General features: G+C 59.4%; 1 protein-coding gene across 1 annotated transcript in view; it reads left to right on the forward strand.

Annotated features, from left to right (window-relative positions):
* Positions 1 to 27,940, forward strand: part of NFATC1 (nuclear factor of activated T cells 1) — a 102,428-nt gene that overhangs the window by 64,643 nt on the left and 9,845 nt on the right. The window contains 2 exon segments of the mRNA XM_042961765.1: positions 5,467 to 5,849; positions 5,961 to 6,156. Of these exon segments, the coding sequence (XP_042817699.1) occupies positions 5,467 to 5,849; positions 5,961 to 6,156 (579 nt within the window).

Consider the following 27,940-nt stretch of genomic DNA (forward strand, 5'->3'; position numbering starts at 1 on the left):
CATTCAGCCATCATTGCCCCCTGAAGGGCCGTCTCCAAATACCAGCTGTGGCGAGGCTGGGCCTTAAACCTATGGGTTTGGGGGACACAGTGTGGTTAGTCGCAGTGTCTCTGGCCTATCCGAGGCCAAAGAGCGGGGCCCTGACTCGCGAACCCCCACTTCTCCCAGTGCCAGCAGAGGCAGGGGTTTGCAAATGGGGGCACGCACCAGTAGCCCCCGCACGCGGACTGCGCATGTGGCCCCCTTGCCATTTGCTGGGTAGGTGGGACTCTGTCCTGGGGGTAGGGAGGCAGGCCCGTAGGACTTAGGCAGTTAGCCAGTGACTGTGCAGCCCGTGGGTCACTGCAGGACTCAGGCCCCCCGTCCGTGTGTGCTCCCCGAGGTACGGGCCTCTCGTCCCCCCTTCCGTGTGTGCAGCAGGCCGCACATCTAGGAAGGAATATTTAAAAGGAAAGGCACAGATGGGAATTGTGCTTTCTGCTCACCAGCTTTGGGACTGGAGAGCGTTTCACAGCTCGTGTCCCGCTTCGTTAATCGGAATCTGAGTACTGGGTCAGGTGCTGGGGCCACGAGATCGCTGCTGTTTGGGGACCCAGGACTCGAAGAACGGCTTTGCTTTCAGGTAGCTGAGGTGCTGATGGGGGAGTGCGGAGTTCCCCCAACGTTTCCATTACAAACGGGAAGCGCCTTTGTCTTCTCGGGCCCCTGAGCTGGCGGGTTGGCCCAAACAGCATCTCGAAATTGAATTGCTCGACTTTGCTCTTCAGCAAGAGGACAGGGTGTGTCTGATCATGGGCAGGACATGGGGAAGACTTGGGACGGCTGGTCTGGTGTAAGAGGGGACCGTGTCCCCCTGTCCGCTTGGGGGAGGCCATCACATGTGTCCGTACTGGCTCACAGGCCTCGGGATGGTCTGAGCGTTTTCTGGAGGGAGTCCCGTCACGTTGCTCTGGGCCAGCTGTGGGAGCTGGTCCCGGCCACTCTCCATCCAGGTCCCGACCGTCTCCATCCAGGAGGGGTCCTGGGGGTCAGGGACTGCCTGGGGGCCAAAGCCCTGACCCTGCTGTTGGGTCCTGCTACATCACCTGCTGAAATTGTCAGTGGCGGCCATTTGGCACCTGCATGGAATCCCTAGGTGAGAGGGAGTGGCTGACCCAAAGGCCTGGCCGTCTCGGGGGAGACCGTGAGCCTGGCTGGGTGTGTGCACTGCGCACTCCGCTCGAGGGGCACGTGGATGGGGTGGATGGGGTGGGATGGGGTGGGATGGGGCGGCCACGCCTGGGGACCCACGTGTCCACCCTGGGTCCCACCCTGCGGAGCAAGGCGCACACTCACTGCTTGATCTCCTGTGTGAGACACAACAGCACAGCCCATGTGCGAACCACGTGTGGGCCACGAGGCCCGTGCTTGGATGCCCCAAAGCACCCTAACCTGACGAGCAGCAGGGAATCTGCTTGGAGCGATTCGAGGGAGGTGGCCGGCACTGCCTTGAGCCCCGCCTGACCTAACCTGGGGCTCTGAGGAGGGCCCTGCTCTGCCCACAGGAACAGGAAGCCACTGCCGGGGGGGGGGGGGGGGGGCGGGTCGGGCCCATTGGCCAGACATGGGGTTTCTTCGAGCCAGGCCAGGATGTTCTGCAATGGTCTTTGGCCCACAGATGGCCATTGCAGGGGCTGTGGGTGGAGTGGGGTCCTTGCGGAGAGGCATGCCTGCCACACGGCCCAGGAGAGAAGGCGCTGCAGCCTGGGGACCAGAGGTCCTGTTCGGGGGCAAAGCCCCTCCTGAGACAGCCGCCCTTTGCCAGGGCACGGGGTGCCCGGCTTCGGGGGGCCGAGGGGACGTCTGTGCTCTCTCCTCCGCAGAACGCGGCCGCCGCGCTCGGGGTGTGAACGCCAGCACGGCCGGGGCGGCACCCCACCTCTTCCATGAGAACAGGCTTTGTGAGCGGCGGCCGCCTTCGAGATTAACACTAATCTCTGGCACGTTTGCTGTAACGAATCTGGATTATAAACTCGCCTCCTGTCCCGGCCCCCCGCCCAGGCCAGCGAGGTGGACGGCGGGAAGGAACCAGACGTGGCGTCACACAAGCGCCAGGTCTGGAAGGAAGCTGCCCTCGGCCGTGGCCGCGGCCCCCCAGCGCTTTCCGCACCGCCCAGGGCCCCGCGCGGCCCCTTTCTTCCCTCGCTAATAGGAAACAGGAGGCGGCGTCTTGCTCTGATTTACAGCGAGGACGCGCGTTTCCTTTGAAATCCAACACAAGACGTGTGATTTAGACGCCGGATGTTCATGCTTGGAGCCCCTGAAGGTGCCACGGGGACGGCGGGAACCGTGGCTGCCGCGTGGATGTCCCGCGTCCCCGGGCCTGGTTCCCAGAGCACACCCGCCCTGTGTCTGCTGCCCTTCGCCTGTGGTTGGGCCTCTCCTCCCGTGGCTCCCACCCCCCGGCCCAGAGCCCCGGGGTCTCTCTCTTGGTGGCTCCTCTGTGACCCGTGGTCCCTGGCCCGTGTGGGGCCCTCGAGCACAGGGGGGGCCGCCATGTCAGTTTATTCCCTGAGGGAGCCTGTCCAGGGGCTTTAGGCAGAGGTCAGGCCCACCTCATGAGGTTGGTGGGGTCTCGGCTGCAAACACAGGAGGGACGTGGGCACTGGGCACCGCAGTACCGAGGAGCCCATGGGGGCCAGGCCGGCTGGACGGGGTGCGGTCCAGCCCCATGGCGTCGGTCCTGCCACGACTCTCCACTGCCCCCCACACCATTGGACGGTGACCCGTGTCCTTTGGGGCAGGCCCCATGCTGTGAAAGCTTTTCCAGAAGGTCCTGGGGAGCCCGGTGACACGGGAGTTAATGCCGGTGCCACCGGGAGGCCTTAAACAGGTCATAAACAGCATGCACGAGCCAGCAGACCCCAGCTCGCCCCTGCCCGCCGAGGGCGGCAGCCGGGCCTCTGACCAGCCTCCCGGGGTCCCCGGTTCTGGCCGCTCGCACCGAGCCCCATCCCTCCGTGGCGGCTGAGTCGCGCTGGCCGGCCTTTCCCGGCAGCTGGTTTGCCTGTGCGGTTCTGAGGCTCAGTACAGACGGGATAGGAGTTTTTAAAGAGCTCAGGGGACACCTCGCGGGAGAGACGGGCGGGCCCCGTGCCTGGCTAGAAATCCAGTGCGGTGAAGACAGAGTCCCAGTAGGGTTTCATTTAATCCGCCAGACATGTACGTGTTCTCAAGATCAGGAACTTGAAAGCTACCCAGCGAATTCGGAATTTAACCTCCGCCGTTTGTTCGCCGGCACGTCGCCGCTGGACCGAGTTCCTGGGGCCCCGCCAGAAGGTGAAGGCCTGTCTGCCTCTCTGGGCCTGACTGTCGCCTGGGCCATTCTGGATTCGCAGTGTGCGGGAAGCAGGCCGGGGCGGTCCTGCCTGGGAATACTGTCACCCTGCAGGCCGCGTCCCCTGCCACCCGGCACTTTGGGAGTGACGTGAGCGGGGGCCCAGCACTGTGCCCTGTTAGCCGCGGGGCAGCTGGAGGTCCAGCTCCCCGCCCCACCTTGGGGAGGCCGCGTCAGGCCGCGCCGCACGGCACAGCCTCTCCCCAGAGGCGGAGGCCCGGCAGCTGGGGGAGGGGGGGGGGGTGGGGGAGGGGCTCGATGGCAGAAACCCCGGCCACGGCAGCTCCAGAGTCAGTGGTGGCCACTGCTGGGTGGACGGAAGTTAACAGAGAGTCCCCAGGGGCGTGATGGCTTCTGAGGGGCCACCCGACACGGCCACTGTTCCCACACATGCGCACGGACGCTGGAGCCTAGGGACGCACTGCGCCTCAGGTGGGGCCAGCCGGGGACTCCTGGGCCAGGGGCACCGTGGCCCCCGTGAGGAGCAAGGCCCAGTCTTCCGCACGTGCACCCAGGCCCTCGCGGGTCCTGGCTCCTCCCAGAGACCCGTGACGGTGGCCCAGAGCACGTGTGATGGACACGCGGCGATAAAACGCCACCCCGAGAAGAGCTGCGCTTCCTGGGTCCCTCCTGCGGCCAACTGCGCTGGGCCTCGCCCGCAACCAGAGCCCTGCCCCCCGGGTCCCGCGGAAGAGAGTGCGCTCACCCGGCAAGAGTGCAAGAGCCGTGCGCGTGTAGCGGCCCTTGGGGACACGCGGCTGACGCACACCTGCCCGGCGCCCCCACGGTGCCCGGTGTGAACGCCACCCCTCGCTCTGCTGCTCTCTGTCCGGCCCTCCTGCCCCCAAAAACGCGAAGCAAAAGAGAGCGATCCTGTGGCGAGCCCCGGGAGCCGAGCACCAGGACTTGGCGGCTCTGAGGGGAACTAGACGCCCGGGAACCTGCCGGTCACATAGCGCGGGCGCCGTCTTCGAACGGAGATCAGATGGAACCCGCCACCACCTCAGGGCCGTGCCTCGCAGGCGCTGCTGCGTAGGAAGCGGCCCTGCCGTCCACGGCGGCCGGCAGGTCTCGGGGCGCGGACGTGCTCTAGTGAGGGCCGAGGCCGGGGCCACGCGGCCCACAGGCTGGTTCCCCCAGTGCGGCGGACCCCACCGCCACGCATCCCTCACGCGTCCGCCTCCTAGGAAGAGAGGGGAGGGTGGGTGGGAGGGTCTCGAGACAGCCCCTCACCCAGGAGACCTTCGGCCGCGTGGGTGACCGTCGCGGCACCAGGTGCGCCGTGAGCCGGCTTTGGGGAACAGGCGAGGAGGCGGGGCCCGGGGAGCGGGCGGGGGCAGGAGATGCGGGAAGGTGGGAGGACGGAGCGGGTCCCGCGAAAACCCACAGCACACCCGCCCCGTTTTGGAAGCCGGAGCCGCTTGCGCCGTGTGGCCCAGGTCTGGCGGAGAGGACGGGCCGCTGTCCTGCTGTCTGCCTCACGGCCCTGCTTCCCGGCGCAGGGGGACGGGACGGCCCAGAGCCGCACCCCGGCTGCGTGGCCGGGGTGGCCTGTGGCTCCGAGGCGGCTGCCCCACGGAGCCGCCTGGGTGGGCGCGTTCTCCCCGCACGTCAGAGGCTTCCCCCCGCCGTGTAGTCGCGGACCGTTTCTCTCGGGGTTTCCGGACATCTCCGCGCCACCTCGGTGCGTGTTCGAGTTCACCGACCGTGCAGACGTTTATCAGATAGGGCGTCGGTAGCAGGAGGAAGGCGGTTGTACATCCAAGTTAAAATTTTCGCTTTGATTGCTACAAATCCGCGGGCCCTTGGGTCCAAAGCTTCTACTGCAGTTTGCAAATGGATTTTTATAGCACATTAGTGCTGGGGGGGATTCCAAGCAAAACAGTGTTCTCAGTATTAGAACCAGCTGCAGCTTTCTGGAGACGGTGACTCACACCCTCCTCTTAATTGGGTGGGAGAACCAGGCGGAGACGCGCGGGGACTCGGGACGCTGTTTATTTTGCGAGGGCGTCCTGGCCACAGCCCGCCCCATCCCCCACCCATCACGGCGTCCGCAGCCCGTGTTTATTCCTCTCCTTTCCTTCTTGCAGCTCCAACCATAAAAACAGAGCCCGCAGACGACCACGAGCCCGCCCTGACCTGTGGGCCAGGGGGCCAGGGCCTGAGCCCGCTCCCGCAGCCACGCTTCAGCCAGCAGCTCGTGGTGCCACCCGACCCGGGCTCCTGCCTGGTGGCCGGCTTCCTGCCCTGTCCGCAGAGAAGCACCGTGGTGTCGCCGCCACCCGGCACCGGCCAGGAGCTCCACGACCTGTCTTCCGCTGCCTACGGCAAGGGCACGGCCAGCCAGGGCCACGGTCACCTTGGACTTCAGCGGCCGGCCGGAGGGGTGCTCGCCGTTCGGGAGACGCCAAGGCCTGTGGGCGTGCACCCCGGGCCCCCCCAGCAGCCGCCCCCCGCCCTGCTGCAACCACAGGTGAGTGCACGGCTGAGCAGCGGCTGTCCCCTGGGCCTCCGGCCAGCTCTCTGTCCTGACAGCCCCTCCTCCTCACCACCGTCCGGTACCCAAGAGCCGACCTGTTTGCAGTCCTGCAGCCCTACCCGCCCATCCGAGATGGGCCGCCAGCAGCACCGACTGCCGAAGGCTCCGAGGAGCGAGTCTGCAGCCCCCCGGCCCCCGCCGCTGCCCGAGGTGCGTGAGGACAGTAGTCATAGTCTGGCTCCCTTTCCCGTAACGGTCAAGCGAGAGCCTCAGGAGCTGGACCAGCTGTACCTGGACGACGGTAAGTGCCCGTGGCCGTAGGTGCGCTCAGCCTGGCGCCGTGTCTGTGAGTGTGACGAGGAGGGGTGTGCGCCTCAGCCACCCGGCGGGGGAGCGCGCCCGGCACGCGCGTCCGCGCTCCGGGCGCGTCCTGCGGGTGGCGCGCTGCCTGCCGCGCGGCTCCGCTCCGTCACCCCGCCTGGATGTCCCCGTGGTGCCGGTGGCCGCAGACCCGCAGGACCAACGCGGCACCAGGCGGAACAAGTTCTGTTTGAAGAGGCTGCCCCGGCACGTGGCTTCGGGTCAAGCTTTCTTGCTTCTTAGCACCTTAAGGGCCTCCCAGGCTGAGTGAATGATGTTTAAACGGCGGCTTAGCTGAAAGTGGTGAACGTTCTGTGGCGCACCGCTCCGGTCAGGCGCCTGGCGGAAGGGTGATAAGGAGCCGGGCTGCCCCTGAACGGGGACTCACAGCCCCCTGTGTGGGACCCACCCTCCCCTCCCCCCCGCCAAGCACACGGGCTCTCTCACCATCCAGCGTGCCACGTCAGGGTGGTTCGGAAGGGAAGGGCCCTCAGGACACCTGCAGTCAGGCTGGTGGCAGGCAAGTCCACGTGCTGGGGTCTGTCCACACAAGGAGGGCAGAAGATACCCCATTGTTCTTAGCGCGATCGCTCCGCAGAGTTCTCTTTCCTGCAGGACAAGGTGCTGCCTGTGCCCAGTGCAGGCAGGTGGCACACTCGTGCTCGTTCACCTGACTGCGGGTGGCTCAGGCACGTGCCCAGTGGCCCCGTGGTCTGCTCGGTACAGTGGGCCCGGTCAGTGCCTCCACAGGCCCTGTGTGGATTGCAAGCGGGTGCTGGGCCCGGCCAGCAGGTCCACGGGCCCTGCGTGGATTGCGAGCGGGTGCCGGGCCCGGTCAGCGGGTCCATGGGTCCATGGTCCCTGCGTGGATTGCGAGCGGGTGCCGGGCCCGGTGAGTGGGTCTGTGGGCCCTGTGTAGATTGTGAGTGGGTGCTGGGCCCGGTCAGCGGGTCCACGGGTCCACGGTCCCTGCGTGGATTGCAAGCGGGTGCCGGGCCTGGTCAACGGGTCCACGGTCCCTGCGTGGATTGCGAGCGGGTGCCGGGCCCGGTCAGCGGGTCCACGGGCCCTGCGTGGATTGCGAGCGGGTGCCGGCCCCGGTCAGCGGGTCCACGGGTCCACAGGCCCTGCGTGGATTGCGAGCGGGTGCCGGGCCTGGTCAACGGGTCCACGGTCCCTGCGTGGATTGCGAGCGGGTACTGGGCCTGGTCAGCGGGTCCACGGTCCCTGCGTGGATTGCGAGTGGGTGCCGGGCCCGGTCAGCGGGTCCACGGGTCCATGGGCCCTGCGTGGATTGCGAGCAGGTACTGGGCCCGATCAGCGGGTCCACGGGCCCTGCGTGGATTGCGAGCGGGTGCTGGCCCCGGTCAGCGGGTCCACGGGTCCACGGGCCCTGTGTGGATTGCGAGCGGGTGCCAGGCCTGGTCAGCGGGTCCACAGTCCCTGCGTGGATTGCGAGCGGGTGCCGGGCCCGGTCAGCGGGTCCACGGTCCCTGCGTGGATTGCGAGCGGGTGCCGGGCCTGGTCAACGGGTCCACGGTCCCTGTGTGGATTGCGAGTGGGTGTTGGGCCCAGTCAGCGGGTCCACGGGCCCTGCGTGGATTGCAAGCGGGTGCCGGGCCCGGTCAGTGGGTCCATGGGTCCATGGGCCCTGCGTGGATTGTGAGCGGGTGCTGGGCCTGGTCAGCAGGTCCACGGTCCCTGCGTGGATTGCAAGTAGGTGCTGGGCTCGGTCAGCGGGTCCACGGGCCCTGCGTGGATTGCGAGCGGGTGCCGGGCCCGGTCAGCAGGTCCACGGGCCCTGCGTGGATTGCGAGCGGGTGCCGGGCCCGGTCAGCGGGTCCACGGGCCCTGTGTGGATTGCGAGTGGGTGCCGGGCCTGGTCAGCAGTGATTCTTGTCTCCTCGGGTAGAAGCTTTATTGGTAGAAGCCAGATGCGCACGTCCCCTGCTGCTGGACTCAGGTGGGGCTGAGAGCTGGGGGCAGTGCTGGGCACATGGCCTCCTGCTCCCCAGCCTCCGTGGTCAAGGCCTTGCAGCCTCCTTTAGTCGTCGTCCCTAAAAGTAACAGCAAATATGGTAGGCTCGTCCCTCTCACCACAGCTGTTTCAGTGAATGTCCCATTTTCACCGTTCGTATCGTACGGGCTTCCCCGTGGCAGAGCTGCAGGCATCCTGTCGGAAGAGCGTTCCCTTCTGATGCTGCTGTTCCAGAAGCGGACGGTGCTTATGGGCCCGTCCCACCTAACCGGCAGGTGCAGCCTGGCAGGGGGACCCATGAGCCTTCAAGGCAGTGCAACCCCACCCCCAGCCTCCGAGCACCAGTGTTTGCCCTTGGCTCGGTGACCCAGGGCTTTGCAGACTCCTGTCTGTTGGGGTGACCCGGGGCCTGCCCCGGCTTCTCCATCCCCAACTTGAGGCTACGAGCTTTCAGGTACTTTTGTTCCATAAACGTTCCACCTTCAATCCTGGAGCCCCCTTATGGCGTGTGCCTGCCGGCTCCTACGGGAGACCAGGTCCCTCCTCCTTCCCGAGGTGCAGGCCCTGACAAACTCTCAGGGACACCCCAGAAGCCGGCGGTCCGTCCTTCAGAACCGCACTCTGGGTCCACAGCTGCCCTCGGCAACCTCAGGAGGTTTATCACCGGCGGGAGGTGGCGCCGGGTCCCTGTGGGTACCTGCGCTGCATCCGGTCCCCTGAGGCGCATCAGGCCCGAGGCGGCCAAGCTCCCTGCCTGCCTTCTCAGTGCTCCGTGCGGTCTCGGGAGGTTCTGGCCTGGCCCTGGGGCCGGGAGGGCCCAAGGGTCTTGGCCGAATCTCCAGTGCCTTCGGGAAAGCACAGAAGACCGGCCGGGCAGGCTCTCCAGTCGGCTTTGCTGCCCGAGTGTCTTGAGGTCAGAGGCGGTCTTGTTAGGGGTGAGGGGGTAGGGGCCACCTGGGAGGTGCGTGTGATGGGGGTGTCCTGCGCCCGGTGAGTCCACAGGTGTAGGATCTGTTCTCAAGAGGGTGCCGTGGCCCCGGCGAGTCTCTGGGCGCCGCCCAACTAGAGCTCACCTTGAGTGGGTGTTGGATTTGGTGGGGAGGGCAGAGCTGATGGGGGGGTCCTCCTCCAGGCCCCTGGTCCCACGGGGCCGCCGGCCGCACACGCGTAGCACTGACTCCCGTCTGCAGGGGCCCAGCCGTCAGCCTGGTGCTCGCTCACGGAGCAGGGCTCTGGGGCCACGCTCTACAAGGAGCCACCACCTCCCGGCTGGCTCCCAGTCCTGGCCTGACTCCCTCCATGGCGCCTGCCCCACCTTTCCCACACTACCTGTCACCCACCCACCGTCATCAGCTGCTGTACCCTCACTGGGTGGGGGGGGGGGGGTAGTCTCACACCTCCATCCGCTTTGTGAGGTCACTTTCTCAGGGATCTTTCCTTCTTCATCCAAACATCCTGCCTCGGTCTCCCTGGGCATCTCCTCCTGCTCTGAGCCTCAGCCCTGCCCCCCTGACAGCAGCCGTCTGCCCACTGGCCTTTCTTGGTGGTGCTTGTGGTCCTGGGCCCACAGGCAGCGGCTCTGAGAGCCGGCCCGTGAGGCTGCACGCAAAGACGTTCCCTCTGCCTCCGTTTGGGGCTGCATTTATGGGCCCTTATTTCCACAAAGGCCCCATAATCCGAGGCCGGCTGTAAACAAAGCTTTTCAGTTTTAGCTCATGAGAGCGTTCCCGGGAGATGTTTATTGTTGTTTTTGTTGTTGTTGTTGTTATTTTTTGGTCAGAACTGGGATCGCGGTGAAGGCAAGGGCACCGCAAGCCTCCGTAGCAAGCAGATAACGTGTTTATAGAAATACGCGCGCTTTTTCACTCGCGCACGCCGACGCGTGCTGTTCCCCCTCTGCCCTGGTGGTCCTCACTCAAACCTTGAGCAGCTGAGGAGTAGACGCTAGCCTCGGACCTCTTACAGAAATGGCCCTGATACGTCTCCCTCTGGGTCCTTCCAGAACCGGTGGTGGGTGGAGGGGACGAACCTGGGACCGCCTTTCCTGAGGCTGACGGAGGCCAGTGGGGAGCACACACCCTGCTCCTGGGGCTCAGCCTCACACCGGCCCAGGCTTCCCTCCAGTGCGGCTTCTAGGCCCAGAGGCCAGAGTTGGCCACGCACGCAGGCCCGGGAGGTAAGCACCGAGGGCTCTGGGCTCTGCGGCTTCTCCCTGGCAGTCCGGGCACACACGTGGCCTGGCCCAGGTGTTCGTCCGCCACCAGGAAAGCGGATGGAACGATCGTCACTCTGTGTGGCTGGAGACTATGCGCCCACAGGCCGTTAGGAGGCAGAGTGGGCCCAGCCCCTTCTTGCGGTCCGAGTGAGGACAGAGTGCCGTGTCCTAGTGCCGGGGTGAGTGACTCCGTCCACTCAGGTGGCACGGGCTCTCGGGAGGATCTGGAGGCAGGATCTCCGTGGCAGCCTTGGCTCCCTGGAACCCAGGACCCTCTCACGAGAGCCACGATACGAACGTGGTCGGAAGACGGTTTAATGCAGGGTAAAGGCCCACGTCGCGGGCACGGCACCCGAGCCCGGAGCCCCCCATCGGAATGCCGAGGGACGTCTAGGGCCGGGTTCAAACAGGCGCCCTCCCGACGGGCCGAGGGGAGGGCACGCAGGTGTCGTGGGCGGGTGTGGGCCTCGACTCAGAAGGCTCTCCGCAAGCCTGCAGGACCTGTGTTGCCCCAACAGTCTGATCCTGTGCCAGCCCCCCCCCCCCCCCACCATTTTAACAGCTCACCTGACGGGGGTTTTAGAGAATTAACTTGCCAAACGGGCAGTGTCACGCTCTGCCCCTTCCGGGTTGAGAGAAGGTTCGGAGAGAGCTTGCGCACCGCCTGGGTGGGAGAGGGGCCACGCCCACCACAGCTGACCTGGGGCTGGGGGCCCTGCTGGCCGCTCCCATCTGAGCAGCTGCCGTGCTGGCGCTTCCCCCGCCTTGGCCCACGGGAGCCCCCCCAACACCCCCTGGAGCTGCAGCCCTGAACCCAGTTGTGCCTCCCCTCCCCCTCCCCCCCCACGCCCGCCCCACACGTGCCTCCCCTTCCCCCCACGCCCACCCCACGCGTGCCTCCCCCTCCCCCCACGCCCGCCCCACGCGTGCCTCCCTTCCCCCCCACGCCCACCCCACGCGTGCCTCCCCTCCCCTAGTCCACACGTGCCTCCCCTCCCCCCGAAGCCCGCCCCACATGTGCCTCCCCTTCCCCCCACGCCCACCCCACGCGTGCCTCCCCTCCCCTAGTCCACACGTGCCTCCCCTCCCCCAGTCCACACGTGCCTCCCCTCCCCCCGAAGCCCGCCCCACGCGTGCCTCCCCTCCCCCCCACGCCCGCCCCACGCGTGCCTCCCCTTCCCCCCACGCCCGCCCCACGCGTGCCTCCCCTCCCCCCCACGCCCGCCCCACGCGTGCCTCCCTTCCCCCCCACGCCCGCCCCACGCGTGCCTCCCTTCCCCCCCACGCCCACCCCACGCGTGCCTCCCCTCCCCTAGTCCACACGTGCCTCCCCTCCCCCAGTCCACACGTGCCTCCCCTCCCCCCCCACACCCGCCCCACGTGTGCCTCCCCTCCCCCCCGACGCCCACCCCTCATGTGCCTCCCCTTCCCCCCACGCCCACCCCACGCGTGCCTCCCCTCCCCCCGCCCCACGCGTGTCTCCCCTCCCCCCCACGCCCACCCCACGCGTGCCTCCCCTCCCCTAGTCCACACGTGCCTCCCCTCCCCCAGTCCACACGTGCCTCCCCTCCCCCCGAAGCCCGCCCCACATGTGCCTCCCCTTCCCCCCACGCCCACCCCACGCGTGCCTCCCCTTCCCCCAGTCCACACGTGCCTCCCCTCCCCCCCCACACCCGCCCCACGTGTGCCTCCCCTCCCCCCCGACGCCCACCCCACATGTGCCTCCCCTTCCCCCCACGCCCACCCCACGCGTGCCTCCCCTCCCCCCCACACCCGCCCCACGTGTGCCTCCCCTCCCCCCCGACGCCCGCCCCACATGTGCCTCCCCTTCCCCCCACGCCCACCCCACGCGTGCCTCCCCTCCCCCCGCCCCACGCGTGTCTCCCCTCCCCCCAGCGCACGTGTGCCTCCCCTTCCCCACACGCCCTCCGCCCCAATTACTGGTGATTACACTGCCCTGGACCAGGCGTGAGTTGCCCTGCGCTTTGTTCACCCTGTGTCTTAAGACAATGGGACGCAGCGTCGCGGATTCAGCCCAAGGGCAGCTGTGACGATGAGGGTGGTGGTGCCCGGACCAGGTGCATCTTCCCTCTGTCTCTGGTCTGAATTTGCAGCCTGGAAATGGAATAAACAGCAAAAACCTAAATTACAAAATCCGACACGTTGATTTCAAGTGGCCTTGAAGTTAAAGAGCAAACACCTAGTCTTGGGCAGTTATGCAGCCGGCAGCGGGGAGGCTGGGGCGGCTATGATGGGGGGATACGCCCACTTCCCGGAGAGACCAGCAAGCCATGGGACAGTGGAACCGCGGGCCCGTGACAACCTGGTGGCAGTGAGGCCTTTTCCTAGAGGCCCACGGGCACCGTGGACTCCCACACCGCTCTCCGAGGGCCCCGTGGGCGGACGGGGCCTGGTCGGTGGAGGGCCTGCACGCGCCGGCCCCTGTGGTGACAAATCCGATAGCGGGGAGCACGGTGACGATCATCCCGGCCTTTCCCTCCGACCAGCGGAGCTTTCTGGAGCTCTCGTGTTCGCCTGCGGGGGCCACGCAGGAGCTCTGACCTTCATGTAATTACATCGGGCGATGATGGCATGCTGGCTTCTGCACCACCATTCAGAAGTCGGGGACCGGGTGCTTTGGGGTTCTCCGCTGGCGTTTCGTTTGGGTTTTATTTTTGTTTTCTAGGAGCGCGTAATGAAAAAGTCAAGAACGGGGTTTCTGTCCAGTCGCCGGGAGTCTGAGGCACTTGCGGCACGTAAACGTCGCTGCCAGGGCGGCTCACGCTTGGGACCGCCCCTCGCGTGTGACCTGCTCTGTCTGCAGAGCGACGCCCTGGAACCTGGGAGGATTAACGAGTTACAGATTTCCGTTTGTCTTAAAGAATAACGTTAAGCATAAGAGAACTGGCCTGAAAACGAATCCCAACTTTTTTTTTTTTTTTATAGAATTTGTTTTTCAGTTGTCTCTACTCTCAGGTTTTGTTTCAAAAGTATTTGGCCTGTAAAAGTATTTGGCCCTTCAGTTATAATTTGTTCTTTGGTGCAACAGTATTCCCAGGATTTAAGCTCTCGATTTAGACTTCTCAGTCGTGGCCGAATCACAGGCATGTGTTTTTAAAAGATCCATGTTATGGGCCTTGTGCTATTTCAAATGTAGATTTTTTTAAATCGGCCACAGAAGCTAGCCAGGAGCCCTTTCTGGGGTACGACCCTGTGAGTTCCCCGTGTGCAGAAGGCAGCTGTGTGGCCGTGCGCCCCCTGCGGTAACGGGTTGTCCGTGGCTTAGGCGAAAATGTGAGCGGCTCACACACGCGCACGTGTAACTGTCCGTGTGCCACGGCCTTTGGAAAGGTACCCTACGCGTTTCTGGAGCACACGGCATTCACCGCGTGTTATGTGAACAGGACCCACACAAGAACTGCTTTTGCAGAAATGGGCACCTCCTTTGAGCTTTGCTGCTGACGCGCTTGCTCCCGAGGCGTTGGTGTGTCTGCGCCTTCGCCCCCGTTGTCACCCCGCCCGCCCTGCAGCCTCAGCCACAATCGGCCCTTTCAGTCCCCGCCAGCAGCGCTCAGCCTTCCAGAAGTCTCCATGTCATTAAAACAACAAGCAGGTGGACCAGGCGGCCAGGATCGTGTCTGCCCGAGTCTGGGCTGTGAGTCCCCTGCTCTGCTCCCCCCTCTTCCCTCAGCCCAAGCTGCTCTGGGAGAGAACAGAATCTTTCCTCATGGAAAGTTTTACTGACCTGGCTTGGCACCCAAGGCTGGGGCCTCCCCCATTCCATTCGTGATGGAAAGAGTCTGTATCACGGTGATCAAACACGCGAGTCGTTAATACCGTGGATGGAGGCTGCTGCGTGATGGGTAGAAGAATGAATTCAGCCACGCAAATGATTCATTAGAGTCAGTCCTTCATGCGCGTGGATGTGCACCTCGGAGTCTCGAGGCATAAAAATTACGCCCCACGCCACTGGAGACAGGGTCTGCTGTTGGTGGGTTGCAGGCTCTGAGAATGGGTTCTCTGGAGACCCCGCAGAGGGCTCTCCCAGCGCAGAAGTGAGTCCCCCAGGCCTGGCCTGAAGCTGCTGACCCAAGAAGCAGAGCCTCTAACGGGTCACTTCCAGGTACCGGAGCGCCTCACAGGGCCATGGCTTTTCCGACCCGCGCGCGCTCCTCGCGGGGCCCTCGGTCCGTGTGTGCGCGGAGCTGTGCGTCAAGGGACGGTGCGCCTCGTGGGGGTCAGATACGCAGACGTCGGTGTAAATATTTTAGGCTTTGTCCAGATAAACCGAAGTGTGACCCGGCAACTAGCAGAGACTGTTGGTCAGTGTGACGAGGGTCTCTCGAGTGGACGTGGGCAGCGCCCCAGCCCCGTGTTGCCGCTGTCTCAGAAGGTGCGTGCTTCCCCTTGGGAACCCGCTGCGGCCGACCCCCAGGGCAGCAGTGGTCAGGAGGCCGGGCCTCCGTGGAGGAAGAGGGGAAAGAGAGCGGGGGGTCCGGGAGGCCTGCTGAGGAAGGCCCTCTAGAAGTAGCGAGCAGACACAGACCGGCACCCAGCCCGTAACCCGTCGGGCCGTGACGTCAGAGCATCTGCTCCTTCCGACGTGCCGCGGGGCCAGGCGGGCGAGGGGCCCTTCAGCTCGTGGGACGTGGGAGCTCCGGTGTCGGTGAGGTTCTGGGCACTTTCCTCCATTCTTACCTGGTATAGACATTACCTACAAGCATGGAGTGCTTTGAGTTATCTTGTTTCTGATGACGATATCGTTCTAGAGCCTGCCTGCTTTCTGTGTACTTGGGAGGGGATCCGTGGGATTGCCGTCAGTGATGTTTCCGCCTCTCCTCGCCGTCACGGGCCTTAGCTCGTCTCCCTCTTAGTATTACCTTGAGATGAAGAAATGGAGTTGGAGAGGGAAAGCAAAGGGGAGAGCCCAAGACCGCCATGGAGCTCAGCAGCCTTCCATCTACTTACGGCAGGAGCGCAGAGGACCCGCCAGCTGGTGCCCAGACGTGACTGTGCTTGTGGGCCGCGTGGGACGTGCTCGTGGTGCTTTTGTCCTTTGTCACGGGCAAGCTCTGAGTAGTCGCAGAGTGTGCGTGGACGAGCATTTCACGACTGCCATGCTGGTTCTTTCTGACTTCCTCCTGCAGAGAGCAGGGCACCTTTCTGAGAGTTCTTTAAACGGCTTTGTCTCTGCCACAGATCAAGTTGTACGACTCGGGCCCGGGCTCCGTGCCTTTTCTTTCTCTGAGGCTCGCGGCGCTTTCCTACTTGAGAATGAGCACTCTTTACAGATACCTTCAGATCTGTGAGCCTGCGAATGGCACGCCACTGTGCCGCGTCACCGGAGCGTGAAGCTGTAAGGCAAAGCGTTTAAGAGCACAATAGCCACATTCAAAACGCACGGTTGGCGATCGACCATCAGGGCCTGGCGTCTCTTTGGGGAGAGTGGTGACCAGGGCAGCGGAGGGCTCTGTCTACATCTGTCGGACAACTGTGTTTTTGTAAGAGCAGCCAGACTCTTCTGTAACTCAGGCCGGGCGCTGGGCTCTCCTGCCCCTGGAGCTGCAGGCAAAGAGACGGCTAGGCACGGACGCTTTTAAGCGATCTTCCTGACAGAAAAGTGTATTCTTACCTACGGATCCCTAAGGAACACTGAGTCACTGGCTCATGGGTGTCCGTCCCGTTCAGGCAGAGAAGAACACGGATGCTTGGAATTGCAGCAACATTCTTCCCGGTGGAACTGAGAAAGTCGTTCCCGACCGAGCATGACGCATCGTTGTCAACAGAGAACCCACGTGCCAGTAACAGTACGGCGTTCGGTGCTTTTCAGACTGACTGTTTGCATACGTTCTCTCAGTTCACATCTTCAGCCTTGGAACAGACCCGTGGCCGGAAGTGCCAGTGTTGGCCACACTCGGCAGGGGAGACGGGGCTCGCAGACGGGTTGGCTAATGTGCTCACATCGCACTGAACAAGTGACAGGCCGGGAGCGCCACGGGGATCTGCCAGCTGTGGTGTAAGTGCAGCCTCTTTACCAGGGTCTGCTCCGTTATGAGGATCTCCGCCCACTAGACACGTGACGTGCAAAGCGTCCTGCTTGAAAGTCTGGCTTGCAAGCGTGCGTGGGCCTTGCAAACCCAGGAGGACCGTGGTGTGTCTTCATCGGAGAACTTCTGGTTCTTGCCGGAGGCACCTTTTGAGAGCTCGGAAAGGGTGCCAAGACAGACAGGACTTGCAGAGTGTTGGAGAGAGGGCCTCACGGGGTCAGCACTCCCAAAGAAAGCAACAAAAATACTGACAGAACTACCAAATCAATCATTTCACAATCTGGAAATCCACCGAAGAGGCGGAACAAACTGAAAAGCATTTACTCGAGAAAAAACGGACCCACGAAGAAGAGTGGGTCTGTGATGGTGTAAGCGGGGGCTGCTCCCATCCTGCCTTCCCCAGCTCCTTGGAGCATAGCTGTGGAAAGACAGCAGCTTCACAGACCGTGAAGGACGTTGGCCTCTGTGGGGCTCTGTGAACACCCTGCCCCGAAGCGCAAACAGTGTCAGGACTGGTGGTGAAGCTCCCTGGAAGGGTCGTCTTGCCGGGCCATGATGGAAAACACAGACGGCTGGACTCACGCTTGTGGGAGATTGCCAAGGCTGGGATCTCAACCGGGGCCAGCGGGAGACCGGCCACACTAGGTGACCGCAGCGGGGTTGACAAGCCCCGACATATTCCCGGGGACCGGGAGACCGCACGTGTGCACACAGACGCGCACATGCTCAGGAAAGACCCGGGGAAAGAAAGGACCGGGTCGTTCGCCGCGGGCTGGCCTGGAGACCCTGTGCGGAAGCAGAGCGGATGCTGAGGCTGACTTGGGGATTGCCTGCAGTTCGATCTCATCAACAGAAGGTGGAGATGTAAGGCATTTAAAGAAACCTCCCGACTGACCATTAACCCTGCTGACCTGAGGGTGACCCTTGGGAAGCCAGGCTTCAAACTAAAAACATGGTTTTCAAAGAGGAATAGAGAACTTAGTAGCCACACATTACAGAGAATACAGGATCCACAGAATCCGTCCAGAAAAGTCATCACATACACAGCAGCAAGGGAAGGGGAAATAAAGAGCAAACCCTATTGGCGGAGGAGTCTGCTTCCAAAGTTCCTCCAATACGTTATCTATAATGCCCAGTTTTCAACTAAAACATTACGAAACCTGGAAAGAAACTTGAAAATATGTCCCATACAGACGGGGAAGAAACAACGCACCAGAGTAGACAGTGTCCCTGAGAGGGCTCAGCTGTTGGACTTAGCAGCAAGGGCTTTAAGTCAGCGGCTGGAGATCTGTTCAAAGAACTAAAGGAAACTGTGTTTAAATAATTAAAGGAAAGTATGACAACAGTATCTCAGCAAATAGAGATTATCCATAACGAGATTAAAAGTTTTTTAAAGAACCAAGTAGACATTCTCGCCTTGCAGAGTACAATAACTGAAACGAAAAGTTCATCAGAGAGGCTCAGAGGCAGATTGGAATTGGCAGAGAAAAAGAGTCAACGAACTTGAAGAAATGTCTATAGATTATCCAGTCTGAGGAATAGAAAGAAAAAAGGAAAATGAATGTGTGGGAAACCATAAAACATGTAAATAGGCTTACTGAGAATCAAGAAAGACAGGAGAGAGAGAAAGGGGTAGGAAAAATATATGAAGAGGTAATGGCCCAAATCTCCCCAGATTTGATGAAAAACATTGTACATATCCAAAAAAAAAAAAAAATCAACAAATTCCAAGTAGAATAAATCCAAAGAAATACAGCTAAGCCCATTATAATCAGACTGTCGAAAGTCAAAGGGAAAGACACAATCCTGAAACCAACAGGAGAGAAGCCCCCAGGGACACGGAGTCCTCAACGAGAGTAGTGGCTGACTTCTCACTAGCAATCGCAGAGGTCACAGAGGAAAAGACCATTGACCAAGAAGTCAATAGCTAGCAGATCTAGCTTTAAAAATGAAGGAGAAATGGGGCGCCTGGGTGGCTCAGTCGGTTGGGCATCCGACTTCGGCTCAGGTCATGATCTCACGGTTTGTGAGTTCGAGCCCCGCGTCAGGCTCTGTGCTGACAGCTCAGAGCCTGGATCCTGTTTCGGATTCTGTCTCCCCCTCTCTGTGCCCCTCCCCTGCTCCTGCTCTGTCTCTGTCTCTCTCAAAAAATAAATAAACATTAAAAAATTTTTTTTAAATGGGGAAATAAAACTGTTCCTGGGTAAACAACGATGTGGATATTTTTGTTGCCAGCAGACCTGACCTATGAGACGTTTTGAAGGCAGTCCTCTCGGCTGTTGGCAACTCAGATACACGCACTTGGTAAAAAGTAATTTTGTAGACAAATTAAAAAGACAGCATACATATTTCAAAACTCTTTTCTTCAAACTTGTTTAAAAGAAAATACATAAAACAAAAATTACAAAACTATTCTGATTGGCTTATATAAAGATGTCATTTGTGTGACAATAATAGAAAGGGAATGGTAGGGAAGGAAGCTATATCAAAGCAAAGGTTCTCTATGTTATTAGGAATAAGTTAATATTAGACTGAACTAGAAGGCTTTAAATTAAGCTGTATATTATAATCTCTAGAAGAGCCACAACAAAAACTAATTGAAAAATTTACACCGTAAATGAAACCAAGCCAAACCAAACAAAAAAAGCATTAAAGTGATACATTAGAAAACATATTTAACACAAATGAAGGTAGTAATGAAAGGTCATGGAAACAAGAAAAACAACAAACAACCCCCCCCCCAAGACATGGAAAACAAACAACAAAATGGCAAATGTAATTCCTACAACAAAATTACATTAAATTTAAATGAACTAAATACTCCAATAAAAAGGTAAAGTTTGTCAGACCGGATTAGGGAAAAGAAAACAAAGCAGGACCCAATTATGTGCTGTCTACAGACGACATACTTTAGATTTAAAGGCACAAATAGGTTGAAAGGATGGAAAAGATACACCAAGCAAACAGTGACCAAAAGAGATTTGGAGACAAAATCAATTTAAGACCAAAGAAAATGTCGAGGCGCCTGGGTGGCTCAGTCAGTTACGTCTGACGCTTGATTTTGGCTCCGGTCACCATCTCATGGTTCGTGAGTTCAAGCCCCGCATCAGGCTCCATGCTGCCTGGGATTGTCACCCTCTTCCTCTCTCTCTGCAACCCCCTTAAAACAAATAAACTTGAAAAAAATGAAAGAAAATGTTGATGGAGACAAAAAGGGACAATTTATAATGAGTGAAATGTAAATTGAGCAAGAAGATACAATAATTTTAAATATATTTGCACCTAAAAACGCCTGCATAAAACATGAAACAAAAATCGGTAGATTTAAAGGGATAAACGGAAAGACGATTTAAAAATAATGACTGGAGACCTCACCACACTACTGTCAGTGATGGACAGAATAACTAGACAAAAAATCAGGAAGGATGTAGAACAATTGGAACAGTGCTGTCAACCAGCTTGACCCAAAAGACATGGATAGAACACTCAACAGAGTGGAATGTGGGTGGAACATTCTCCAGGGTACATTTTCTATTCATACAACGAGCCTTAGTAAATTTTAAAGGATTAATTCTCATCACGGTGGAATTAATGGAATTAATTTATGGAATCAGTGCAGTCCCTATCAAAATTCTAGCAGGTATTTGGTTTTGCTTTTTTTCAGTAACATGACAGATGACAAAATGATCCTAAAATTCATACGGAATTTCAAAGATCCAGAGTAGCCAAAACAATTTTAAAAACAAAGAACGGAGTGGGACACACACTTCCCGATTCAAAATTTACTATAAAGCTATAATGATGAAGACAGCGTGGCACTGGCGTAAGACATAAGGATCAACGGAACAGAATTTAGAGGTAAGAAATCCCTATATTTATGGTAAGTTGATTTTTAACAAAAATGCCGAGCCATTTAACTGGGGCAGAGGATAGCCTTTTTAACAAATGACGCCAGAAGAATCGGACATCCACGTGCAAAAGAGCGAACTTGCACCTGTAGCCTCATACCGTACACAAAAATCTCAAAATTGATCCTGGAATTAAATGTACAAGCTAAAATGATAAACACGTAGTAAATAACATAAGAGAAAAATCTTCAAGACCTTAGATTACGCAAAGATTTTTTAGATATGATACCAAAAAACCTAGTCCAATATCTAAAAAAGGGGCAAATGAGACCCCATCAAAATGCAAATTTTATTCTGCTTCGAAAGAACTATTCAGAAAATGAGAAGACAAACAATTGACTAAAGAATATAGTTGCAAAATACGTATCTGATCGAGGGCTCGTATCCAGAATGTACCAGAAGTCTTATCTCAACAATAAGAAGACAGCCTAGACAAAAACTGGCATCTAAGATTTAAGTAGACGTGTGAACGGCCAATAAGCACGTGCAGATATGCTCAATGTCGTCAGTCACCAGGGAGGGCAGCTGTGACACCGACACGGAGGTGATTTTGTACCCAGTGGAGGGAGTCTGATAAGCAAGAATGGCAGCGGCACACTTGGGAAAGGGCAGAGGAGACGGGAGCACGGTTGTGTCCCGTGGCCCATCCATTCCACGCTTCAGTATCTGCCCACGAGAAGTCAGCACCGACGTCCACACAAGGCCTTGCGTGCAGATGTTCTCAGCAGCATTATTTTTAACGCCCGAACATCTGAGACAACCGAGTGTCCAGCCCCTGGACCACAGACGGGAAAGGCATGTCACAACCAGACGATGGAGTGTTACTCAGCCAGAAGGAGGATTGACGTGCTAACACACACTCCAGCGTGGTGCGCCTGGAAAACACAAGGCCGAGTCAAAAAGCTGGACACAAACACCCCCTGTTACGTGGCTCCGTCCGTGTGAACGTGTCCAGAAGAGCCAGACCTCCAGGGATGGCTTTAGGTCTGCATCTGTTACGGGGCTTAAGGAGCTTCCTTCCAAAGTCACCCACGTTTGTTAAGACACTCGATGCCAGAGGCAGAACGGCTCTTTTGAAGCTGAAGGCTTGTGTGTGTCACGTACGGTTTTTCCTTTGTGGAACACGTACGGTCCTCGGACTCCTTTCTTAAGGACAGCTGGGAGACAATTCTGTTTGTATGTGGCATAAACACAATGCTGGCGGTCGAATTTCTCGGGGGGCGCAAAACTGCGTGTGCTTCCACATTATCCCCTATTTAGCCGACGTAGGGACCTTTTGGGGGACACGGCCAGTGAGTGGTACCAGGGGCCGCTCCGTTGGTTGCCTCGTGGCGGCGTCCTCGATTTCCCGCCGTCGGGCATGCAGCCTGTCCATCGGTTTCCATGTCGGGTGGGTGCACGGAGCTGGGAGTCCCTGTACCTTTCTCTGCTTGAATTTTGAAGCAGGGTTCTTCCTTCCTTGCAGATTATAACGCGGACACTTACACACACTACAGAACAAAGAAGGCCTGTTCCTTTCTGAAACATCCGCCCTTATCGGGCCCAGGGGACCCCGGCTAATCAGAGCCTGATACTGCGCACAATGGGCCGAGTCAGCCAGACCACTCCCCGCCCTGGGCGCACGCTGTCGCTGCAGAGCCAGCGGCCGGTGTTCTTTTGTTCTGAAATGGGGCAGACAGTGCAGGATGCAGTCATCGGGCCTGGGGGCGGCGTTATCAGCCCCCCGGCCGTCCTCTCTCCCACCCAAGGGTGCAGGCTTCCCCAGCACTCGGCCCTATCAGGCCCCACAGCTGCTGTTAGTTTAGATACGGCAGGAAGTGGGCCCGGAGGACAGTGGCAGTTGATGGCCCTCGGCGGCGTCCAGAAACGCCTGTGATTTGCCTCGGGTCTGGCTCTAGCCCGAGTCCACCGCAGGGGGGAAAGAGGGAATGTGCCACAGAGACACCGTCTGGCCACACAGATGTAGGGGAGCCTGGCTGCCACCTGGGGCCTTGGCTGGTCACTCAGAGCGGGCAGCTGGGCCTGAGAGCCCAAAGTGGGACCCGCGCATGGGCAGCACCCTTCAAACCAAAAGGAAGAAGCCTGGGACCCCGGACCTGTGCACTTCCTCCGGCTAGCCCGTGTAGCTCTTTGTTGTGGAAATGGCTACAGACCTGTCAAGACCCCAGGGAAAGCCTTGTTGTCCGGCCCCTCTGTCCTTTCTGCCGCTGACACGGGCAGATGGTTCTGATGGGGCTGAGAGCCGTGGCCCAGAGACAGCTGGGCTGGAAACCGGGGGCAGGTCCTGGCCGGCGGTCCGCATCACGATGGGTTCCCCGCCGGGGTGGCTCTGAGAAGTCCACGGGCTCGGCGCTGCCTGCGCTGGGACCCTCTGGGTGGGGCACACCTTTCTCCCCCACCGGCCCCTCTCGGGCTTGTGCTGGAACCGGTTTCCAGAAGGGACTCCAGATAAGACAGTGGCGCCATTACGGCCCTAGCCGGCATCTGAGAACCTTTCTCGTGAGAAATTGCATCTCGGGACATTTCCCCTGAATTGCCATCCCCAAACGAGATCGGGGAACAGGGAGCGTGCCCCTGGCCGCGGCACGGCTGCGTCCCGGGTGGGGAAGGCCGTGCTGTGCCTGCTGCTCTTGGCACACCTCCCCGCCTTCACGGTGTCAAACCTCGAGTCGCCTTCATTTGCACTTTGCTTTTTTTTTTCCACGGTAGCTGTTGCCAGCAAGCCGTAAACTACCGTATATCACTCAGATTTAAGAACCTAAACTTTAAAACAAATTAAACTCTTGTTGACATTGTAATAAAAATCAGAATGGAACCAAGTGGCTCAGTAGAAGCAAACTTCAATTATTTTTGTGGATTTAGGATTGTTTTCTGGGATTCCCAGACTCCCAGCACAGCGAAGTTATTTCCTCTTGGCAGATGGCTGGACAGCAGAAGGGCGGTGGACGGAGGGAGGGCGGTGGCGCTGGGCCTTGCGGCCTGCCCGTCAGCGGCGGGCTCGCTCTGGCTTCGGCGGGGGTGTCTGCGGCCACACTTGATAAAGCCACAGGACAGCTTGCAGTGCTGGGGCTGGGAGAGGGGCATGCCCACATTTTTTTTTACGCACTTGAATTTAAGAAAAGCGCCCAAAACCTGCTTGTCAAGGTCTGGCCGCTCATCGAGTGTTTGTCTGGATTAAAAGCGTGGGAAGCACGCGTCGGACTGTCGTTGCGAACTTTGTCCAAACGCTGGAAAGTGCACAGAGCGGCCGCACCCGCCCTCCGCTCCCCTGGTCCTTATCTCTCATCACCCGTTAACCACGGTGTTGATGCTCTGTCACTCTCAGAGATGGAAACGGTGGTTTCCACAGGACCAAGTGCCAGCTTTCCATCCTGCGTGCAGCTTCCTGTCCCGATAGGGCGGAATGAAGTATGGCACGGAGACATACGGATGGAAACTGGGTGATTGATCACTTTGGTGAGCATTTCCCCGGAGGCGTGGCAGGCTCCCTGGGGGTGCCTTTTGACCTGGGCTTTCAAGCGAGCCTTTTACCAGAATCGGCCCTTCCCTGGCCTGCCGCTTCCTCCTCTGTTCTGCTTCCTGTTTCTGTGTTTTCAAGGCCAGGTGGGCAGCGGGGCCCAGTGCACACGGCCCGGAGCCGTCCCCAGCTGCCGCCCTGCTAGGTCGGCAGAGCCTGGCGTTGGGGAGCCGGCGGGGGTGGCCGGGCACCGGCACGGCTCCTACCTGCCGCCAAGGCGCAGCTGGGAGGAGGCCCCTCTGCGCTGGGAGGAGCTGGGGCCTGGAGTGTGGGCTTTGCTGAGCAGACGGCATCCAGCACATTCATTAAATGCTGGGAAGGTGAGGAGAGCTTCAGGACGCACAACCCTCTGGGCGGTTTCTTCCTGGCGCCCCTCGGTGTCCCGAGCTGCAAAGAGCAGGGCCCTGGGCACCGGGAGCATCTTTGCAGACACTCGGGGGACTCTTAGAGCAGCTCTGGTCACCGTTGCATCGGTGACCTCCACTTGAGCAGGGCTTCCTGAAGTCAGCACTCAGATGGGTGCGTGGAAGTGTGGCCAGACCTCTGGCCACTTGTGGGGAAGGTGGAGCCGTGGTGGAGGGGCTGACCTCGGGCGCCTAGGCCTGCACTGTGCCCGGGACCCCGGACCTGTCCACTTCCTCCGGCTAGTCCGTGTAGCTCTTTGTTGTGGAAATGGCCACAGACCCGTCAAGACCCCGGGGAAAGCTCAGACACTGCTTTGCCGTAAAGTTACCCACGCCCGATACAGAGCCCCTTCAGTCTGAGCTAATGTCTGTTGTGCACGCATACTTCTAAATAGCTCGTTCTCTGCACGTTGCCTCCTTTTGAGGACACATGTTAAGGCTTCTCCGGAAGCCAATGTAGATAAACAGAGAGAGAGTTAATGCCAGATTTTGCAAATGGGTGGCTCATAGCCCCACCAAAAGGAAGAAACCCGGCAGACGCGAGCCCGCCACGTGGCTGGGCGGTGACGTCGGCCCGGCCTGAGCAATAAATGCCCAGAAGCCTCCGGTGAGACTGTTACTTAGCTCTCGCTCGGTCTCCTGGAAACTCACGCAGAGGATCCGTTCAACTTTCGAAAGAGGACATAACAAACAATATTTGCAGATTCCTCACTCTGTTCCGGCATCGCGGGGCCTTCAAAACACACGCACACCTCGGTTCTCTGGCTCCTCGAAAATTAGAGGGGAGTGGGCAGAGGAGGTCAGGCAGCTGACGATAGTCACAGTTGAAATAGCGGTTCGAGAAGACAGAGCCAAGCCGCCGGACCGCTGATGACCGCGCGCTTGCCTTGAGTCTGGGGACCTAGGGGTGGTTTTGGGAGGACTTTTCAGGAGAGTGAGACAGGCTGGGTTGTAACAGGCTGTAACCTGTCCCGTGTCTGCTCCACGTGGACAGCTGCAGATGCGTGGGCCTCTGAAGGACGTGACCCGTCTCCAGGCTTGGGTTCCGTCGGGAGTTCGGAGCAGCTAGACTCCCCCCGGAAAGCAGCTCTGAGAAGGCTGCAGACCCAGGCGGGGTGCTTCCGCGGGCCCCCCGCGTCCTTCCCGCGTTCGGGCGACGGCTCGGGTCTGTCCTTTCGAGGAGGGTCGGAAACGGCGGTTCCACCTGAGGCCTCCGGCCGAGAAGTGGTCTTCGGGAGCGCAGTGACACAGCCAGACCGCTCCTCTTGGTGGACCAGGGGCGCGCGGTTATTACATAAAGTCAATTAGAGCGCATACATGCCGGTCCTGCTGATTTGATTTAGAACTCACGAAAGCTCCAGTAATGGGCAATTACAAGAAACTTAATGGCCCTTTATACTGAATGCAGCTTCCGTGGCACCTAATATACTGTGATGAATTACTCATTACGTGCAGTGTTGGAATAGCTTCTATAAAGATTAATAATCAGATAATCAATACAAAAATTCAATCTTGGGTGTTTTTCCACTCCAGGGTCAATATGTCCTCCAGACCAGGGGCCTGTTCCCTGGGCTGTATTTGGCGGCCGCTCCCTCTCAGTTCGGTTGTCTCTTCCACACCCAGAATCTCTGAGAGGAACTTACCAGCTCGGTTTTGCACGCGGTTTTCTTCCTGTGTTCTGTGATTTTTCTGTTCAGATCTTCACAGGATAAAGAAGCAGGCTTCGCTGCTGGTCGGTTTTCTCAACACTCACAGGAACAATTCCTACCCTCAAGGTGGGCCCAGACCAATGGGGCCCGTGAGCACGGGAGTGGCAGCAGGTGGCCCTCCCCCGGGGGGCCAGGAGAGCCAGGAGCGGGACGCGGGCGTCCCGGGTGGCAGGGTGAAAAGGTGTCTTGGTGCAGAGGACATCGCTGGGGGTGGGCGCTGCCGTGGGATGGCCTCGGCCGCCCAGCAGCTTCCCCAGGTAGCAGCCGAGGCGCCTAGGCTGACCGGCAGTCACCGGCTCCTCCCGGGCTCCAGCTTGCCTCTGAAGACGGTGTTGGCATTTAATTATGAAAGTTTCAGACGCGTGCAAGATACGATGAATAGTGCGGTGGGTCCCCAGGGCCCTCACCCAGGTCCACACTCGGGGCGGGCAGGACACGGCACTCTGTTCCTTCTCTGCCCTGTAGCGGTCGTTGCTGAGATCGCAAGGACCCGGGTCCTGGACCTCGTGTCTGCCGCCTGCCATCCCGCAGGTACAGACGGCTGTTTAAGCGACCACTTTCTTATGTGATTACAGCAGGGCAGCCCCGCCTGACAGAATTACTCATGGTTCTCTGGTAAGGTGAGGATCTACTTCAAACTCACATTAACCGATAAGGTGTGGTTTCACTTCCCGTGAAGCCAGGAACAGGTGGGCTTGAGCCTTTCCTCTGCCTCCGTGATGAGCGGCCTCTTCTGACCAAACCCGGCAGCTGCCAGGCGGGTGGAGGGCGCTTGGCCTGCGCTCGGCCGGCGGGCGGTCTGGTGCGGCCTGCCGAGGCCCAGCCGGTGCACCGTCGTGTGGACGCTGCCGATGCCCGCAAAGGATCGGGAGCCACTTGCTTCGTTAGCGCCTTTTGTGTTGAGGACACCGCCTGGTGTCCCCGGGGCAGGGAGACAGGAGGCAGCAGCCCGATGGTCTCTCTGTCTCTCTCAGTCCACTTCACGTTGTTATTTTTTAATTAAAGGCAGCTTTTTCGGTCTTTTATTTTTTCATTTCTGTTAATTCTGCGTGAATAGAAATTGTATATTTCGGGGGAATGTGTTTTCTAGCAGCACAAAGAAAGCCCTGGAAAAACGCTGGTGGTTTAGTGATCCCCAGGAGCGACTGTGGGGTGAATTTGGCGTGGATACAAAAATGGGCCAGGTGATAGGGGAGCATACGCCCGCCACACGCCCGCGGAACCCCCCAGTCACGTGGCCGGCCCGGTCCCCACGGAGGCTGGAGTTTCCACACGGGCGTTCGCATTATCTGGAGTATTCGGGCTAAATAAGGAAGCAGGCACTGAAGGCAGGAAAATTATTCTGTTTTAATGGCTGACAGTCCCGTGTGACAATAGTATCTGCCAGTGCCAGCCCCACACGCAGTCGGGAGGGTCATGTTTTATTAAAACCGTGACTTGTTGTCACTCAGACTTCGCCGTCCCGGTCCCTCCTTCCAAAAATAGCAGGCCCCGTGGCAGTGGCTTATTATGATTAAAAAGATAAAAATAAGTGAAGGCTGAAATGGGTCCAGGACACCCGAGGTAACACGGGAACTTACTTTTTAATGAAACTTGAGAGACGGCCTCATTTTCCACCGCCTCACAAAGCATCTTTGAAAAAAGTCAGAAAAGTAAAACAGGACTTCGGTGATGTTGCAACTCTGCATTTTCAGAATTGCCATGGTTGTGACAGTCCTGCAGAACGGCACCTGCTCTCGCCCGAGGCCGTGCGGGGCCGGGGACAGCACCGGCCACGCCAGGTGGGGCCGCATGGACGCTGAGCCCGCCGTCCACACCAGGCCACGGACGGAGCGCCCACCTGTGAACGAGGAGGTAGGGACGGCGGACTTTGTAAGACGCTGCCTCTTTTAAGAAATTAAAACCCCGCACGAGAGACGGCTCCAGCTTTCTTCAGCACCCACCCGT

Source organism: Panthera tigris, chromosome D3 (genome assembly GCF_018350195.1).
Source record: "Panthera tigris isolate Pti1 chromosome D3, P.tigris_Pti1_mat1.1, whole genome shotgun sequence".
Classification (NCBI taxonomy): Eukaryota; Metazoa; Chordata; class Mammalia; order Carnivora; family Felidae; genus Panthera; species Panthera tigris.